This window comes from Struthio camelus, chromosome 1 (assembly GCF_040807025.1).
Source record: "Struthio camelus isolate bStrCam1 chromosome 1, bStrCam1.hap1, whole genome shotgun sequence".
Classification (NCBI taxonomy): domain Eukaryota; kingdom Metazoa; phylum Chordata; class Aves; order Struthioniformes; family Struthionidae; genus Struthio; species Struthio camelus.
In genome coordinates this window covers 122,538,586-122,557,968 of record NC_090942.1, presented here as the reverse complement: position 1 = coordinate 122,557,968, position 19,383 = coordinate 122,538,586, and the positions used below count along the sequence as shown (strand labels likewise).

General features: G+C 42.2%; 1 protein-coding gene and 1 long non-coding RNA gene across 11 annotated transcripts in view; one reads left to right on the top strand and one right to left on the bottom strand.

Annotated features, from left to right (window-relative positions):
* LOC138061638 (uncharacterized) overlaps positions 1–11,979 on the bottom strand; it is a 36,625-nt gene extending 24,646 nt beyond the window's left edge. Inside the window, exon 1 of the long non-coding RNA XR_011135550.1 lies at positions 10,998–11,979. This is a non-coding gene — a long non-coding RNA (uncharacterized lncRNA). The remainder of the gene's footprint in view (positions 1–10,997) is intronic.
* KCNJ6 (potassium inwardly rectifying channel subfamily J member 6) overlaps positions 1–18,780 on the top strand; it is a 177,251-nt gene extending 158,471 nt beyond the window's left edge. For all 10 annotated transcript variants that reach the window (XM_068913935.1, XM_068913948.1, XM_068913913.1 and 7 more), the window contains one exon: positions 15,400–18,780. In XM_068913935.1, the coding sequence (XP_068770036.1) occupies positions 15,400–15,725 (326 nt within the window). In that variant the 3' untranslated portion in view covers positions 15,726–18,780. The remainder of the gene's footprint in view (positions 1–15,399) is intronic.
* Positions 18,781–19,383: the final 603 nt, after the last annotated feature.

The window sequence follows — 19,383 nt, the reverse complement described above, 5'->3', positions numbered from 1 at the left end:
CCCGAAACAATCTCTCTGAGTTTGTCATCCATACCCTACTCTGCTTAAAGAAAAGGAGAGAAATTATATTAGGAACGATTCTGAACTCTGCTGAAACACTGGTAACTAGAAGTTTGCCTTATGTTGAGAAAACAGGATCTGAAAAAAATACTGTTTCAAAATTTAAGCTCTCCATGAAAACTACATCCAGTGCTTTAGGCCATAAAATCCCCCTGGCTCACATCAGAGGACAGCAAGTAGTCTATGTGCCCCCCAAAAGGCTGTCAAAATATTTGTATCCTCACTACCGTAACGTTTCTCTGCTACATACCTTCTGTGAAGCCTTAGGGCGAGTCACCTTTCTCTACCTCAGTTTCCCCATTGGTAAGACAAAAACACTGGTGTTTCCCTTCCTTTTAGACTTTACCGAAAAAAGGTCATGAGAAATAGGAACCAAACATTATTACCATCTTTTCTAAGCTTCAGTAATTTCTTACCCACTGGGCTTCTGGATTCTGATGCAAACTGATTGGCATAATACATTATTTGCTTCTATTATTTTATTTGCATTGACCTCCATTTCCAGTAAAATCAGAATAAAATGTAATTTAAAAATTGACAGGAAACACATGAAGCGATAATCCAAGGTTACACCAAAGGAATAGCAGCTAATACTCTCCATGCATAGGACACAGCATGTGCCAGTTCTGTAGTTGCTTCTAAGGCAATATGTAACATTGGGGCTTTTTAGGGTGGAGGATCCCATTCTGCAGTTCACTTCCAGTGCTCACATGCATGCTGGGAATAAATGATGACAGCTTTGTCTCCCTTTACTCTTTAGAAAAATGTGATTAAAAAACAAACAAAAAAGAGTCTTCATTGTTAGAGACAATTCTGCCAGGGCTGTTTGCAGATTATCCGGTGGGGAGCTTTGCCTCCGAGCGGTGATGAACATCAACCCACCCTGGGCTCCTGACCCTCAGCTATATGGAGAGGAGAAGGAAGGGGAAGGAGCAAGGGTGGCACTATTGATCTGTCATCTGTCCCTGCAGCACCTCCCTGGTTCACTTAGATAATAAAGTGCCCGGTGTGGAGTTCTTACTTCTCTCACCTCTCTGGCTAAAAAAAAGCTTTGCTCGGAGCAAATAAGAAGGCGAGGTAGTCGCTAAGTATTTCATTTGGCAGCCATGGAAAACTTTTATCAAGTTTATCAAGAGGAGAGAGAAGGGCGCACCACATGGCATAAAGCTGGTCAGATCCATCATTCTTCCTGTGCCGTCTGGAACATCCCCCGAACGCATCTCCCCTTCGTTATCCTTCCTTGCCTCCAGGATCCTGCACTTTCCTCCCAGCCTTTGTGATTTACTCTGTTTGCAGGAAGTACTACTGGCTTCAAAGCCATCCCTGCATTTCCTACTACCCAGGCCTGGTTCACTGCAAGTGTGAAGTAAGGAAGGGGTCAGCAACGTTTCAAAGACAATGTGTCAAGTTTTATTTTTCTTCCTCATACTGGAGGTTAAGGATGGCATAGGAACACAGCAGGAGCCCAGGGATGCTGCCTCACAAACAGGCAAGACGTTTCCTGGCATCTGTGAAATTGTTTGGGATTTAACAAGGATCCCATGGAAGTGTAACACTGTGGAGATCAGAGTCAGGTCCACAATCAGGAATAATTTGAGCTGCTGCTGACTGAAACCAGAATCTGGCTTTGTGCTTTCCCTTTGCTATGGCACGCATTTTTTTTAAACCTCTTGTTAAATACCCATACGAAACATTAGAGGCAGATCTCTTCAGCCAGCAGCAGCAAGGTATAATTTTTCTTCCTTTTAGCTCTGAACTCAGCGACTGTTCAGCTTTATTTACCAAGAGGCAGGATATCATCAGAGTGAAGGATGTCCAGTTTTAGCCAAGTGCTCATTGTACAAAGCATGTATCAATGAAGTGCTCCAGAGTAGCAATGGCCTGGCAGCTGTAATAGAAGCTGCAAGAAAGAGACTGTGTAATTGTTGGGCTTGTCATGAGGAAGAATATAGTCTGCAGCTGGTGCACAGAAAATGCTTCACATCTGTACAGGAGCCAGAGGAAAATCAAGCAAGGCACTAAACTCTAGCTCAACCAGAGTTCAGCAAGATGTCTCCTCCAAATACTGCATTCCTACCACAAACACACACAGTCCTGGTGGCTACTCATCTACCTGCCTGCCTAGGCAATTCAGAAGTAACTTTTGCAATAATACCTTCAAAATATTTTCAAGGTGTTGCCTGCTTTTCTTAGTTTAGACTTATAGACATACTGAAATCTTTGTAAGCTATGTCTCCTGGTAGAAGAGTGCCACCTCATGACTGGAATAGAGGAATGAAACAACCAACAGAAGTAAAGCTGAAAGCATTCAAGTGCTCATGTCCAGGGAGCATGAGAACAGCTCATGCCCGGTGTGCCAGCCAAGCTGCCATACAGCATTACAACACCGTGAGCCAAACGCTTTTTGCCATACAAGTGTGCTTTATAATCATAAAACCAGGAAGGAAGCTTCAGCATCTGCTGAACACCAAGCCTATCCTCAACATTAAACATAAATTCATTCCTCAGTAAAAACATAGTCACACATATACAGACCTTTACACCAAGCACTTCTTGCTTCAAAAGCCCAATCCTTTTGCTTCAGGACTCCTCCGTAATATCTCTAGGTACCTGTCCTCTGGTAACCATGCTATTTTGAGTATGAGCACCATCCTCTCCTTGTTTGCTCAAAGAGCTTACTCCATACCTATGCACCTCTTCTCAAGCTCATCTTTTTTCCCATACTAATATTTTTTTTTCCCAGCTGAGATAATATATTATTAAAACTAAGGAGAATTTCTCTGCTCTGTCACTAGTATGAAATGGTAGTGGCAAAACCAGACAGCACGTTCTCATAGATTAATTTGTCTATGCTCCTCTTAGAAACAATTAGTTTAAATATTTACAACAGATCAACAAGGAATGAAACAAAATACCTTTTTGCTCATTTTGGCTTCTTTTTTTCCTTGTAAATGAACTCAGTCACTGAGAAAAGGGCTATATTGAAAAGTCCAGAGCTTGAAGTCTCTTATTGTTACTTTTTCCCCAGAATAGAAATATCAAGAGAGCAGTACTGAAGCTCTTCTAAAATCCCAACTGTAGTGCTGCCACTCTCCTTTTTTAGGCTCATTGCTAGACACTAGGCACTAATTAAAGATCAGAATCAGCTCTTTCCTTGCCACCTCAAATAAAAACAAAATCAATTAAAGCCAAGTGTAATATTAATTTTTCTAAAATGGTCATTGATCTACCAGCAGGTATATTAATAGCACTTATCATCACGCAGAATGTCAAACAGTTAAAATACGAATACAAATTTTGACATAATTTGAATATTAACTAGTAGTTCAGAAGAGAAAGATTTTGCATCTCATTCCCTGAGGCAGCCAGTTTTTTCTCAATCCTGCATTTCAGAATATGCTGCTAAAGTTGACAGACAGCCAATATTATTAACCTGAAAGCACCAACTTATCTTAAGTCTTATCCTATGAACTGAAAAAAAAAATCAAAAAAATCACTCGCTATAATTCAGTGGGAGGATTTTAACAGCACAGATGATTTGCTTTGCATAACTGCTAGAAGGCCTGCAAAAGTTCATCAAGAATCTGAGTTACATTAAGGCTAGGATTGGCTGATTCATTTGTTATGCTAAAGATAAAAAGCTAAAACAATACATCTAATTTAAATTGCAATCAAAGATCATTTTTATGATAGATGAATTTTTAAGCTTAATGTGTTTAGCAGTTTCCCTTAAATAATATTTTTAAAGGGTTGACCTGACACACAAAATAACAGCAGAAACAAGTATTTAGTTGTTTAAACTCTCTCCCATTATGAAAATGAAAGGGTATAGAGTCTACTGTCTAGAGCCATCATTTAAAATCCTAACAAAATTAACCCGGATATAACCAGACAACTCCTCCTCCTCAAGCAGATAAGCTCTGGGCAATCTACAACGTGGAGGTCCTTCAGAAAGGACCTCAGCATTGAGTCTCTTCTGCTCTTACGCTGAAGACTAAAACCAGGAACACGCTTCAAAGTCTTTGAGTCAAATTTGCCCACTTGGCAAGGGCCGTACTGCCAACCTATTATGAACCAGTCATGAGGACAGGACGTGTGAGGGCTGGAACTGGGCTCGAGGCAGGTCCATGCATAAGCCACTAGTGAGAAGGAAGGAGGCGCTGCCAGCTGCACTCAGCACAGGTCCATCCAGCGCAGGGACATGGCTTCAAGGAGGTGAGCTCCATGCAAAACCACTGGGGAGGTGGATCTTTGCTTGCTTAAAGAACCAGCAAATGGCTATGATTTTATTAGCTGCTGCTGCAGAACAGGACCAGTCCAAACTCTCACACAGGCCCATTCCCATCTGCATTTTTCTAGGCTGACATCTGACAATACTTGGCCTTCTTGAATGGAGGACAAGACCATGTCAGTGATGCTGTCAGGGTTTAGAGCTTTCTTCCAAAAACCACCGAGCACCTTTAAGCCTACATAAGTCCTCTTGGGACTCTTTAGGATGAAATATAAATGGAAAATATCATCTCTGGAATGAGGATATTAAAAAAAAAAAAAAACTAATTTCTCCAAGTTCTCTCTTCTAAAAGCAAACACCACCCACCCACAGCTAGCTTTTTTTCCAGCCCACCTAAAAAGATGCACTGTTATAAAACAGCCCAGCCAAGCTCACCGACAAAATTTGCTGCTTGTCAAAAATCCAAGTGATTGGTGATGGAATATCATTTCTTCATTTTATACTGGATTTTCAAACATCATGTCTCATCAACATCTGCCTGGCAGAAGTAAGTGCTTTATCTCATCCTCCCTCTCCTCTTTTCCTCCAATTTCACAACAGCTAAACCAGGCTTGAGCTATGCCATAACCACAAACCTAGAAACCACCACCAGAATACTTGGTGGGTGATTCACAGATTTTGTTGTCAAAAAGCTAGTACTCTATACTTATTTCCTAAATTTTACAGTGTGCCAAGCTACCTGTTCACACTGTTTTGTCTTTAATCCCAGGTCCACGAACATTCCCACAGTAACATGTGATGTTTTTATAAAAAGTACAAACCTTGAATGTTTTGTTCTCTTTTTAAATACCACATCTTGCAATGTTAGCCTGAACATTCGGGAGAAGAAAGCAGTTCCTATGCAAATTGAACAGAAAGGCTGGAGCTCTCAAAAAGACATAGGGGTTTATCAAACTGTGAAACTTTGAAGTGCTAGAGGATGCATTTTTCTCTTCCTCATTCGCTATCTGGGATTCATATCTGTCCCCTTCCAATCTTCTGTCTCCACACCAAGGAATGGAGAGAGAGGAACCAGCTGCAGAGGTGCTAATCTCATTTAGCCTTTGGGTCTATGGAGAGCTGAGAAAAACAGGACTTTTTCCTCCTGCTTTCTTCCCCAAGAGGAGTAACACTGCAGTTCTCCCTCCTCCTTCACCCTCCTTTTATCCAAAACTAGTTTTTCCTATAACTTTCTACCCTTTCATGAAAGGTAGGAAAAAGGGCAGAGCCTCAGAGCCGCTGGAGGAGGAGGGACTCCCTTGAGCTTCTCTCAACCTGAGACCAGGAGGCAGGTGGCCAGGGCAGCCAACCCAGCTGCAACACAGCACCGCAGCACACCAGGGTGCAGCCAGGAGACCCACGTCCTCTCTTCTCCTGTTGGGCTTATGAAGTTTTTCCCTCAGCAGCTGTGAATCTGCTGACTAGGCAGAGACTATAAAAGGGACTGAGTACCAAGCGCTTTCAAATGCAGAGGTAACCAAATTGGAATATGTGTGTGAACCGCTTAGTTTTTGAGGATCTCTGGTATAAGATTTAAAGGTGTTGCTTATGACTGTGGAAAAGAAACAGGAAGGAAACAGGAACTCACGCAAAGGCTATGATTTTTGCTGGCCACTCGTTCCCTCTGTTACAGAAACAACCTGGCCAGACAGCTGGATAGGTGCAAACCCATAAACATCATCATTAGCCTTCACACACTCCCAGACATCTTCCTGTCACACCCCTTGCCACCTAGGATCCTCTGCTCTGCACCGTACATCAGTCTTGATAGGTCAGGTTGCACAGCTCAACAAAAAATCCTGCCGAGGTCCCTCTGGAGTGAGGTGGCAGCAGGCGGCTCAGCTGGAAGCACCTTTCACTGCCTGCTCCCCACCGCTTTTCAGGAAATTGCAAAGCCGGTCCTGCACCAAAGGCGAGAGTTGTACCTGCAGGCACGTACAGGAGGAAGCCCACAGATCGATAGGGATGGATTTTAAAAAGTTCAGGACAGGTCCCCTGTTTAATCAGAGCTTCATATTTTAAAAGCACAGTCACTGCAGATACAACCACACTACTGCGGCTTCTTGTAAGCAAAGTTTTCCGTCTCTAATAGCCTTCTGTGGTGGGTCTGACGGTAGAAATAAAACATTTGCTGGGTGCTGCTTCAGCGTCTGAAACGCCACCAAATCTATAAATGTCTCTCAACAGTCAAACGCAGAGCAGGGTACAAAATCCCAGTACTTCATGTTCCAGCTCTGCAGAATTGAGTCTCCTGTTTCCAAGGACTCCGAGTACCAAATCTGGAACATGCTTCTTTCTCTGGTCAGACACTGTGTTATTTGATACATTAAATTTCACAGATTTAGTTGACAGAAAAATGCAATCATCATCCACTTGAAAAGCACAGCAGAAAAAATGATTAAAATTCATACACATTAGGCTGCTTGGTTTTCTGGGCATGGCCTGAATGTAAGGCTAAATGAAGGTTAAATATTGGCTGAATAGTAATTGTACCACCTCCTTTGAGAAGTTGCTTATTGAAAATGTATACAGTGGCAGCACGTTCAAGATTGAATCAGATAAGCTTTTCTGCCTTTTGCTTGTATCATTTCTGGGACTAATGCACACACAGACAGAAAATAAGAAAGTAGACACAGAATACTCTGTGAGGTATATTTAATCCCTGACAGGATATTAACCAAATAAATTAAAATTTTCTTATGGAATACGTTTCCATTGGAAAGTATCATTTCATTGACAATGAAATCTCCCTCTGGGGGAAAAAAACATCCATTTTTAATATTCTGCTTTGAAAGAGACTAAAAAATGGTCGCCTTTTTCCAATTTAAATGCTGTTTTGTAGAATGCATCAAGTTTGAAAAAGTCAAAGTGAAAACAGGATGCTTTGCCTGAGCCAAGTTAGAATTTGTTTAGAATTTAATTTAGTGGCAATTCCAATTTTTATGCTTGTTATTTGTTTTCATCTGGTTTAGAAAGAAATCTGATTCTGAAATGTCGGAAAGTCCCACTGAATTGAAATTATGGCTTCTCATCAGCTTAATTTCCTACGCACCTCTTCTACTATTAGGTCATTTTTGCACATGCCATCGCCCACCAGATGTGACGTTGCTACCGTCCTCAGCGATCAGGCCAGACTCTGTGTCTGACTTCATGGTGACTTACACTTTCTGTTGTGGAGCTTGTCCCCAGCCTGGTCTCAGCTGTGAGGTTAAGACAGCAGCTACCACAGAGACCTCTGGTCAGAAGTCGCAGAAAAGGTTAGATCAAAAGTATAAAACTTCAAACACAGTGATCAGATTCTTGCTCTGATTATTTCATGTGAAACATGAAAACAGAAATAACAAGTTACTCAAATGACTTACCAAAAAAAATTTTTCAATCACCTGTTTTAACATTAAAAAAGGAAAAGGAAAAAGAAAAATATCAATTAAAGTCAATTCCTTTCAATTTTCACTTTATTTATGGCCTAGTGTGTAAGTATTAGATGGATATTATATGATAAAATCAGTCATTCTTATGGGATAACACCGTGCCTGTCCTTTTCTTCCTCTTCCACTGACAAATACCCTCCTCTCTCAGGTCCCTGCACTAGAGCCAGCATTGGCCATGCTGCCGCATAGCCAAGGCATGGAGAAGACACACAAACTATTCATAACCCAGGGCATGAGGATTTTGTGCCCAGGTTCCCAGGCATGCTGAAACAAAGATACATTGAAATGCTTTCAGGCACCTGTCCAGTTCCGGCTGCTCTCAAGAGCTTTAGACATTGCTCAAAATGAGATAAGCATCCAATTTCCAGGTGTTTTTCTGAAGCAGGTTGTCAGAACCCTGAGAACTTCCTGTTGCTAGCTCTGAGCGGAAGGCTGTATACTTTAATTTTTTTTTTATTCAGAGAAAACTTTAAAAAGAAAGGAAAGGATTTCTTGCCAGATGCCCACAAACACAAAAAGGAGAGGAAAATACCATATCAGAGCATTCTAGCTGCATCATTTTTCAACAAAGACAACTGGTGCTTCTGGATCTATAAAAAATGGAATAATGGGAGAGTCAGGGTACAGCACGACTTTTTTTTTTTTTTTTAAAGATTGATAAAAGAGAACAAATTAACTAATATGGAATGTTTCTGGCAATAATTTGGTGGCAATACGGAAATTTTATTCTAAATCTCTGTCATTTTTTTTTTCTTTAAGGTAATCATTTTCACATCAGGGAGAAATGTTTAGCACAAATTTGACAGTGAAAGTCTAGATGAGGAAGAGAATATACCGCAAGCATGTCTGCTGCATTTAAATCCTCTCAGCATGTCCCTTGTGGCACACAAGTAAAAGAGACCTAGCAAAGCTAAGCAATTTGCCTAAGCCCACATAACATGTCTGTAGAAAGAACTAATTTTAAAATCAGGACTTCTTGACTCCTCGCCTTTTGCTTGTTTGGAGTAGCACATATTGCTTTCTCATTCTCCTTAACATGTAAGGACAGCAGACTGACAAATCACTTCCCTTGCACAAAATACATTTGAAACCAAAGGGTCCTCCGGACAGAGACCATCACACTGCCTTGTAGCCCACTGCTTGGTGAGACATAGCAAACACAAGAGCAATCCTTAGGTACTGACTTAGAAAGTCAGCAGAGCTTTTGTGAGCTCCACACTGGAATTTAAGAGATTAGGTGCCTGTTCATCTAACTAGTTCAATGTTAGTGTTATTAGTACAGTGGTTAAGTAAAATTCCCCCATCTTCTCACACATGCTCCAGCCAAATGCTAGCTCTAATACTACGGGTTAGCACCTTCCCTGTGCTCACCACTGCTGCTGCAGCAACACAATTTCATCATAAGCGCTGATATGGAGGCTGTGGGAATTAATCACAGGGTAGGAACTAATCACACGAGGTAGAGAATTTCATACATTTTTTGTTTTGTTTTTAAAAGGTTGTTAAGATACAAAAGAAACTTTTGGCAAAGTAGATTGAAACGTCTACAGTGATACCTCACAAAGGATGTTATGAAGAAATACAGGGTGAAAGCACCAGATTAGGAACATCGCACTTGGGAGCCTCAGCTCCTGGTCAGAGACTCCAGACCTAATTCTCTGCTCCTAGTAAGTGAGCGAAACTCCACTCACCCCAGAAACGGGACCACCATCCTTTTCTGTGGACACTTCAGTCCTACGGCGCTACATTCACTCCAAGTTAAACCGTGAGGCAAGCTTCCTGTGTAACGATTGAATTTGTGTTGTTCTTATTATGGGGTATCTGGTCCGGTTTTGTACACTAGAGAGTCTGTCTAATTTCATTAAGTGCTGGAAGAATATCCCTACTAAATGAAACCTCTAAATCCGTCCGATAATGTGGCTGTCAACCAGAAAGATATAGTATGAAAATGGCTGTAATGTTTGCTTGCCTCATTTCATTTATAGTCATTTATGTGCGTGATAAGTACTTTTTTATCCCAGGAGTGAAATTTGAAATGAAAAAGTTCTATTCTAAGAAAGGCTATTCCAGGTTTAAAAAAAAAAAAAATTAATTGAGGCTGCCCCTACGTGTACTCTAACCCTATGCACACATGTACCTCTATACGTAACCCTATGTCCCTATGTGTAGGCTGACCCAGAGTTGAAAATCACTATATTTTAACTCAAATGCATATTGGGTTTCATGCTCCTGGAGTACCCCTTTTCCCTTAACTTTTTCATAGCATTTTTATTCTGATAGCTCCCATCACAAAGTAAAATAATGTACAGTAAGGCTATATGACACAACATATTATTATGCAAGTCAGCCTGAATTCTTAAATTAAGTGTGCTGTGAAGTAACGCCTCAAGTCACTCTGGGTCACCGCACCAAACCCTTATAGCACTGTAGGCTGGTGCTGAGCATAAGCCTAAATAGCAGTAGACAGCGAGAACAAACTGCAACCAGAAAATAAGTGTGCAGGGCTGTTTTTCAACAGTAATGAATCTGGAGGTGGCATCAACTTCGTTACGAAGTCTAATCAGTCAAAGCGGGATTGTAACCTTGCCCCCGTCATGGGCAACAGCTCAAGGGAATTATTTTGTCATTTCTGCAGACTGCATTGTGTAAACACCAAGCTTGAGAAAACATTTCGTTCCGGCTGCAGGAAAAATTGCTGACGCGGCACACTGAGGGTCCGTGCCCAGGGTCAGGCGGAGGGGGCGCTGCCGGGCACACGGCTCCGATCGCTCTCTCGGTTTCTAAACTTAAAGTTTCTAAACTGGCGGTGCTGCGGATTGAGAGGAAAACTTGGCCACTAAAGTTGGGAGACTCGATTTTGGCACCCTGCTCGGCTATTGGTTTCCTGCGTGGCCCCCGTCAAGGCCTGCAGGTTACGTCCATGCTGGCGGCAGGCGTGGGTCTGGGCTCCTCCGCGGAGCCACATCACCATGCTGGAAACCTTCACGGCCACCTCAGCCCATGCCTGGAGCTCTCCCAAGGAGGAGAGTCAAACACATTGGGAGCCAAAGCATGGTCTCAAGCTCCTGTTGAAGCAAACTGGACATACTGTCACAGCTGTGACCAAGCCCCTACCCATGGGCAGACACCCAGCGTCCCCACCACACCACAGCTACCTCGTGGCAGGACTGCAGCGGTGATGCCTTGACTTCGGCGTGGGCAGAAAGCGCGTGAGCCGTGAGGCGTAGCGGCCTTACCTCTGCTCTCAGACCACGCTCCCCTTTGCCGCACTGCTTGAGCCTCTCTGCACTTCAGCTCCTCACCTGTTGAAAGGGAAATCATATGCAATTTAGAGGATGAATTAAAGTTTTAAAATACACTGGTTGTGTGGTAGCAGAACTACCCAGAGACAACAAACGACGACTGATTTCAGACACGTGAAACTAGCCTGGCTGCTTCAAAAAAAAAAAAAAAAAAAGCCTCTTCTTCCCCCTTTGCTGTAATTTATTTCACCTTTCTCAATATAACAAGAGCCAAACTTCAGCTTGCAACTCTCTCTGCACCGTTGTGACTCAGGAGCAGGGGGTGAGGGAGCGATGCCAGCAGTATCCATAACTGTATGTTTCCTTCAGGAAGGAGCGGCAACTTTTATAACTCTGGTTACAGCCCACAGAGCTGTAACAGAACACGAAACATAATAAAAAACCCACAATGAAGTAATATGGCCGTTAACTCTCTTGCACTGGTGGCTTGCCTAGCAATCAACTGACGCAACACTCGGTCGTGATTCTGCAGCCTGCGTAAATATAAAACAAACAGACCAGGACACCGTCGTTAACTTAAGGTTAAGACCTAACAGAAAGCTACAACGCGCACAAAGGCTCATTACCACTCGTTACATATGCTTTGAGTTTAAAAGAGCGAAACAGAAGTTACGGGAAGTTATCGGCGGTCTCATCAGCTCCGGGTGTGTTTAAAACGCAGCGTGCAGCGAGATGAACAGGTGCAGGCTAAAGCCCGCTGCAGTGCAACCTAATCCGGCCTCTGCTCTTCTCCTGTGCCAGGGAGCAGAGACAGATGGCGCAGGGAGCTGCGGAGCTGCCTTTCCGTGATCTCTGCGGACGGGCAGCTGCCCGGCGCGGGAAGAATTCTCCCTCCGTCGCCACCAGTTGCGCTGAATTCACGCCACCCCCGTCAGAGCCACGGGGGTTTAGCAGGACCCGAGAACCAAGCCTCAAGGTTTTTATTTGACCGTGACACTCCTCCTTAAACACACGAGTCATTCCTCTTATACTTTTAATTAACTTAAAATGAATTATTTTGGTCTCTTAATATTCCTGCTGATTTAAAAAAAATCCAATTAACGTTCAGCTAAGTAGCTCTGAAGGCTCCCCGGCTCTCATCTAGCCAGAAGGGATCCAATTAAAATGAGACACTAGTCAAAATGGCAAACCACAATCATTTTAAAAACCGTTGTGCAATAGATATGTAACCACATATAAACCACACAATTACTGAATAAATTGTGCAATACTTGCAAGCCTAAAGCCTAAAACTCACTCAAAGTGCAGCCTCACCTCTCAACCAAAAGTATATTTAGAACTTGCAATGAATAATAAAAATCCCATTTCCTTTTACAGGAGAAAATACAACCATGGCATATCTAAAATGTGTGCAATTTAGACCACGATATACAATAAGGGTGTACATGCAGAGAAGTCCAGGGACTCTGCTGACTGTAGAGCACAGGGATCTCTCAGCCAACACAGATGCCAGCTGATAAGTCCATGCAACACTGAACGGCACAAACATGTCTCTCTTGCTTCCAGATCCAAGCAGGGTCACTGGCAACCACTTCAAGGGTCTCTGCAACTGTGGTGCCTTTTAAGCTGGGATCCTGGTGATCCACTTAAAAATTTTTCCTCTGGTAACTATCACAAGCCTTTAGAGAGCATTGGTAAGTCTCTCTCTCACTCGCACACACTCATCCCTACATAAAGTCTTTTGTTTCATTTCAATTTACTTGCTTCAAAAATCCAAACTTTTCCATTCTGGTTCTGAAAGGATTTTATCTACCTGTGGAAAATAAACAGGTATTAATAAAACATTGTTGAGTGGGAGCCTAAATTAAAAACTGAGACAGCTGAACATTTCAGATGATGGTTTTCTAAATGAGCTCTAACTCAAACATAATTCAATCGATCTTCTTGGCTTCTGCAGAAAATTATCCCCCTCTTTGCCACCTGTTAAATGCACTTTTCCTAACCAAAGCAACGGGAACACTACTGAGTACTTAGTCGGAGCACAGCAAGGTAATACTGTTTCAAAGGCACTTCAGTATTTTTTAGCTCAATCTTATTGCTTTTGTAATGAAAACTCCAAGTTTCCCCCCCACTTCAAAGTTAAATTTCCGCGGTAAAAAAGGGATTCGAAACACGTAAGTGTAAGGAATGGCACACTCCTTCGGGACCACCCGTGCAGGGGTGGCTGGCATCAGTGTGCCACCAAGGGGGAGCCAAGTTGCTGGTGGGACACCAGTGCAGAGGGATGTCTGGGGAAGGAGGGACCAGCACTGACCACTGGTTGCTCTCTCTGGCTCCAGCCCAGCAACGCCTCTATCTCTGGAGCAGGGAGATCCTATCAAATCCTGCACCCCCTCTTCTGGGTCTGCCATGGATCTGCAGAGCGAAGGACCCTTTTTGTGGAAGCTGCTGCACATCCAGTGTATTTGGCATATGCATAGCGCTCCGTGAGCTTTAAAGTTCCTCTACCTCTGTCATTTTGTGTGACAGATGATCTCCTTTAGACTAAAATTTGCACAGGAAAGTTCCCAAGAGATGATTGTGTTACATGATTTCCAGTGTTCTTCCTCCCTTACATCATCTGTGAAACGAGCAGAAGAATGGTAAGATCTTTACATTTCCATTTGTGCATTACTTGAGGAGTGAAACGCAAACGTGTCCTGTCCTACAAAACTCAGAAAAACAAAGGCTTGAGTATTTCGGTCATGGGAGAAGAAAGAGTAATTAAAATAACCAAGCAGAGTAAAAATATCCTCATTTTTCTGCCTGGTTCCACCTGGGAGATGACAAGGCAGGTAGCAAAAGCGCAGCAGTTTCCTCAAGAAAGCTTTCTCCCCACCAGCCCCCATGCCGCAGTGCCTGAGGCGCTGCAGTCATTTTCCGAGGTAAGCAGAGGGAAACGCTGGAGAAGTGCGGAAGTACCACAGTGTGGTAACACCTGGTAAATGTCTTTCTAAACATAACAGTATAAGCAAAAAAGGTAGAGTACCAAGAAGTAGCAGTTTTCACCTGTAAGAAAGAAGATAGCTGAGCTTGGAGAGAAGGCCCAAGAAAAGGAGGACAGAATTATCTAAAGCAGTTTGCACATCTCTGAAAAAAGTCAGAGATGTTAAACTATCATTACCTTCACTTCCTGAAACTGTGACTTCACATGATGCCAGCAGCTGCAGAGAGACAACGTGCATCGCTAGGGGTTGCCATTCGCGTCCCCAAAATTAAAGTTTTTATTGCTTACAATTACCTCCTAAATAACTGATGTGTGGCAGATTTGTTCAGGGATTTTATATCATTATTTATTAAGTACTTGATATATACTAGTTGACTGAGCTTTGCTTAATAACACATAGCTAAGAATGTGTAAATAATAAAAGCAAATCCGTTACATCCTCTCCACGTAAACCCATTTTGTTGCAAGTATGCTTTTGCCTCTTCAGTCCACTACTCTTCACCTTTTTTTTCGGTCTGCTAGGTTTCCATCTTCCACAACTGAGCATTAATCCTTTATTACAGTGCTTCCCTGAGTTGCCTGTCTGAGATGGGGGAGGTCCTCCCAGTCACAGCTCCCCACTATGGCCAGGCATTTCTTCATCCGGAGGACGCACTGGATCACACTTTGAACGCGGAACAGCTGCCCCCCTCAATGTCTCTTAGCAAGATACAGTGCCTTACAGGTTTTTTTGCCCTATAGCAGTTCACAGAGTGAGGTTCAGCAGAGCTGCAGAAGAAGGCAGCAAAGAAGTGAGTCCCAGCCATTTGAAGTCAATGCCCTGCATTAGTACATGTCCTGGGAGTTTTGCTATTGTTTGCGTGTTGGCTGTCAGCCCAAACCTCAAAGCAGCTTGACTAAAAGAAGGCTCCAGCACGCACGGGAACAAAGTCTTATCCGTGGATCACAGGTATAAGGGTTAGCTCAAACAGAGAAAAGGTTTTGCACAAGTCCTTCAGCTAGCCTGGGCAACAGCTGAATGTGGGTTAGTTGCACAAATCATCCATCGGGGAACAAAAGGATGACACAACACAAGTCACGTATGTTCTCAACAAGCAATTTGAGATTCATCAGCAGGCAAATCACTCGCTGATGAAATATGAGAAAAAGAATTGCATTTAACTAAGAAATGTTAGGACTTTGTTCACTGACTCACCACATGTAATCATATACAGACATAAAAGGAAAAGGCACCAAATAAGTTACACATTGTAAAATTACATTCTAAGCTGAACCTCATATGGTGTCAAACCTATTACTTATCTAGCACGTGCCTTTTTACAAACGCTTCTCTGGCTATATGAAAAAATAATCAAGGATTTGGGAAAGAAATCTGTCCTTATTACAGCCCTTCTTCCTTCTCTGTTACAGGAATGACGTGCCAAGCTCGAAGTTCTTATGTGACCAGTGAGATCCTGTGGGGTTATCGCTTCACCCCTGTCCTCACTCTGGAGGATGGATTTTATGAGGTTGACTACAACAGCTTTCATGAAACGTATGAGACCAACACACCAGTTTACAGTGCCAAAGAACTGGCAGAGATGGCCAGCCGAGCAGAACTGCCCCTGACGTGGTCTGTTTCCAGCAAGTTAGACCAGCATGCTGAACTGGAGACTGAAGAGGAGGAAAAGAACCAGGAAGACCAAAACGAAAGAAATGGTGATGTGGCAAACTTAGAGAATGAGTCCAAAGTTTAGAAAGACCAGAGGGATGAGGGCCATGCAACCTTCTCCCTCTTTGCTCCCCTTTTCTTTCTGTCCCTCCTACACACTTTTTTCTTCATTGTAAGTCTTAATTCTGGGAAAATAAATATTTGAGACGTGAAATATCTACCTGCCCAATTTAAAATCAAGAGATTCATAGACTAAACAAAGATGCAGGTTAAAGCTGCAATACCCATTATTTTTAATGGAATCTCTGGTCCCCACCCTGGTAACAGCTACTCATTTCCTCTGCACGTGTCTGAGCTCAAACCTCCAGATTCATTCAAATGAACAAAAAAATAAAAAAAAGCCACTGGGATATATAATGGGGATGCTAAAGGGAAAGACTCATTAACGTTCATCAAAGCAATGGACCTTGGCTCCAGCTTTTATAAATCTCAAGACAGTTTCATAAACTGGATGACCAGCCTCCATAAAATGGACATTGCAGCTTTAAGGCAAAGGTGAGCAGAGGGTTCTGCAATCCAACAAGATACTGTACATATGCCTTATGTAACTACTTTCTCTTTACATTTAGTAATAAAGACAGCATGTACAAAAGTACTGTAGTAAAGAACTTCTAAATAATGTACATAGATGTGTAATTAACATAGGTTTAGAAACAGAATTCTAGAAATGTTGGGATGCAAAAACAAACTACCCATTAAGTAGGCATTTCTGTTCTAATATTTGGAGTGTATTATTGATTTTCTCCCCCTATATCTATGGCTCTTCTAGTGCATGACAACTTCTTAAGTGTACCAGACTGGCAGCTATTTAGAGAACCTCACTGTTTCCCAAGCAGATCATTTTACTGACTCTAAAAAGCCATAAGTCTGGGAGAGGGCAGGGTATAGAAATTGTAACATAATTACTGATATACTGTGAAATTGTTTACAAATAAGGTAAACTACTCCTGGTTATTTCTTTGGCAGTTCAACCTAAATTTAGACTGCTGCAAACTCACGGCAAACAAGAGTGTCCTGTGTACTCTTAGTATAATAAGCATGTTTCATGTTGAGGTGTTACCCTTTATGTGAAATACGTAAGAAAACTTCTCCCTTCTCCCCACCTAAAAACAACTGGGTTAAAACTATGTAGTTTGCTACATAAATAGCACAAGCCATTGAAAACTGAATGTTGCATCACGGTAAGTAAATTTTATCTATTCCACTGGGAAAGAAATAGCTGAATTTCACCTGAAGCTGTAATCAGTGAAATTCATTTGTTAGCAACACTGGTACTTTGTTGGTCCTGAAGAGTCACAAAACATATGACATCCCTGGGTATGCTTCAGCCGGGTTTCTCAGCTAAACACATGGTTCCTGCCACCTTTACTCAGGAGAGTGGTTTCCTAACCATTTTCTTTACCTTACGTTAGCTCCTCAGCTGCTGTAAATCATCATAAATCCTGTAAATCACAACGTAACAACTTTGAAATAAACAGGACAGTGATAGTTTACAGAGCTTACACAGCAAAACTCACATTAGTAGGGGAGCAGATTTGTGCTGTAATAATTTCACAGCCATGCTCTGCACGGGGCTGCTCACACAGCACAGCACTGCCCAGCGTGAAGGTCTGCTCGGTCAGGCCCAGCGTGCAGAAAATACTACCTGTTCAAAAGTGATTGCATTGCTCACACTGGGGAGGGCTGTTCACAGTGGGCCCATCAGGAACAGCACTTCCATCAGCGAAGGAGAACAAGCTGCAACCTTAATTTTGTTTTATACCTGTTCTGGAAAGGAAGAGCACACTGAAGAGAATCCAACGTATTTTTGTATGTAAACATTTACATTAAAATAGAAGAGGAAAAAAAAAAAAAACCCAGGAGACACTACTTAGTGGGCAGGTGGAAGTTTTGCACTGTGATATAGCTTTCACATTAATTTCACACCTGTTTTCTATTTTTTGCTGAAACAACAGCCCCTTTCTAATTTTCACGGAGTGTGGCTGATCAGAGGGGGTTTTGCAAGTCCTCTAGCCATGCTGAATGTGGTGGCGGGAAGAGTAGGGTGTGGGGGAAAAGGTTTGCACACCAGGGGCTGACAGATCGAACTGGCTCAAAGGTGTCTTCTGCTTCAGCTCTGCACACTTTTCTGAAAGGCTTTCACAACACAGCATGAAGTAAGTAGTGGTGCAGAATATGGATTTTGGTTCCTTCCGCCAGGATGACCGATTTTAGCAGCTAAGCAAAGATTACCTACACTTAACTTCTCTGAAACAAAATTCATTCGGCTACGGACCTTTGAAAACAGCCTGGTATTCTTGGTCTTCTGCCACAGCATCAGAGGTGGCCGAGTACTTCACTTCATATACCACAACATATCCATGAGGCTACTCGCAAGACCCAAAGGGGTGAGGAGCCCTTCTTAAGGGAAGGGTCACTCCAGAGCTCCTCCGGATGGTAGAGCTTTATACTAGAGAGCCCACAGGCACTGCTCGGTCAGGAGCAGAGCGGCCCGTGTGTGCCGGTCTGTCATCCTAGCAAAAAGCGCGGGAGCTGAAAGCAAAACGTTCCTCTGAGGATAAAAGTGCTTTTGGCTCTTGCCATTTCCTGGGCCACTCTATAATTCATTGCTGCAGTTTAACAAAAGTTGACATTAACGAAAGTAGCAGCTCAGGGCCCTAAACTTTTTTGTGTCCTTTAGCACAAAAAAATAGACTTTACGCCAATGGGGCATGTGCATGTGTAAGCTATATTTTTGTGAATAGGGCACTTAAAGCTTAAGGTGTGCGTGTGTTTGTCTCTTTCTTTCTCTCTCCCCTTGTATTTTATTGCCTTTAGTATTAATGTAGTACAGATTGTAAAGTTTATGAAATCTCCTTTTTTGTAACATAAGCTTAAAAAAAATAGAAGCCTCCAGAGCTTTCAACAGGAAGCTTCACATAAACTTTGTACTAGAATGTCCCTATCAAACACCTCTATTTTTCTACAATGATTGATTAAGCAGTTTAACAATGTATTTTGTGTCAATGATTTCACCTGAACTGGTAAAAAGACAATTAAGAATTGAATGCTGTTAATTAACAATGGATTTTCAAGACGTATATACCGAGTGGTGTGTTCATTACTAGAGTAAATACCTTACCTTGAGAACTTCATCGCCTAGTCCTAAACTATATATTTTGAAATATCAGGGCCCTGCAGGCGTTCTGTTGGCAAATCACATTTAAGGAACATGAATAATGTAGCGTTTTTATATAATTGACTACATGATTAATCAAGATCCGCTGCATCTTTATATATTTCACTAATATATTTTGATGTCCTTGTCTCAGAGTATCTTGTGATTTTCAGGAGCAAAAGAATTTTGAGAGATAAATGAGAGCTTGCAGTAATCCCTTGCAGTGCTCACTTCATTCTTCGATGGATAGAAATGCCACAGAGATGCTTTCATGCACGCTGTTACATAATCCTCTCTCTCCCAATCTCTCTCTGCTTTTTTTTTTTTTTTTAAATAGTATACTTAAGGTTTCTTCCTCCACAGCTTCCAAACCTGATCTTTCAGCTGGTGATAGTGGACACAGACATATTGCTTTTAATGGAGCAGCTCAAATTTGTAACAGGTGAGAATCTGACCTTCAGCAAATACTTCAACTTCTGACTATTTAGGAATAAAGACCATCTTAACAGCATTCAAATTATTTTGA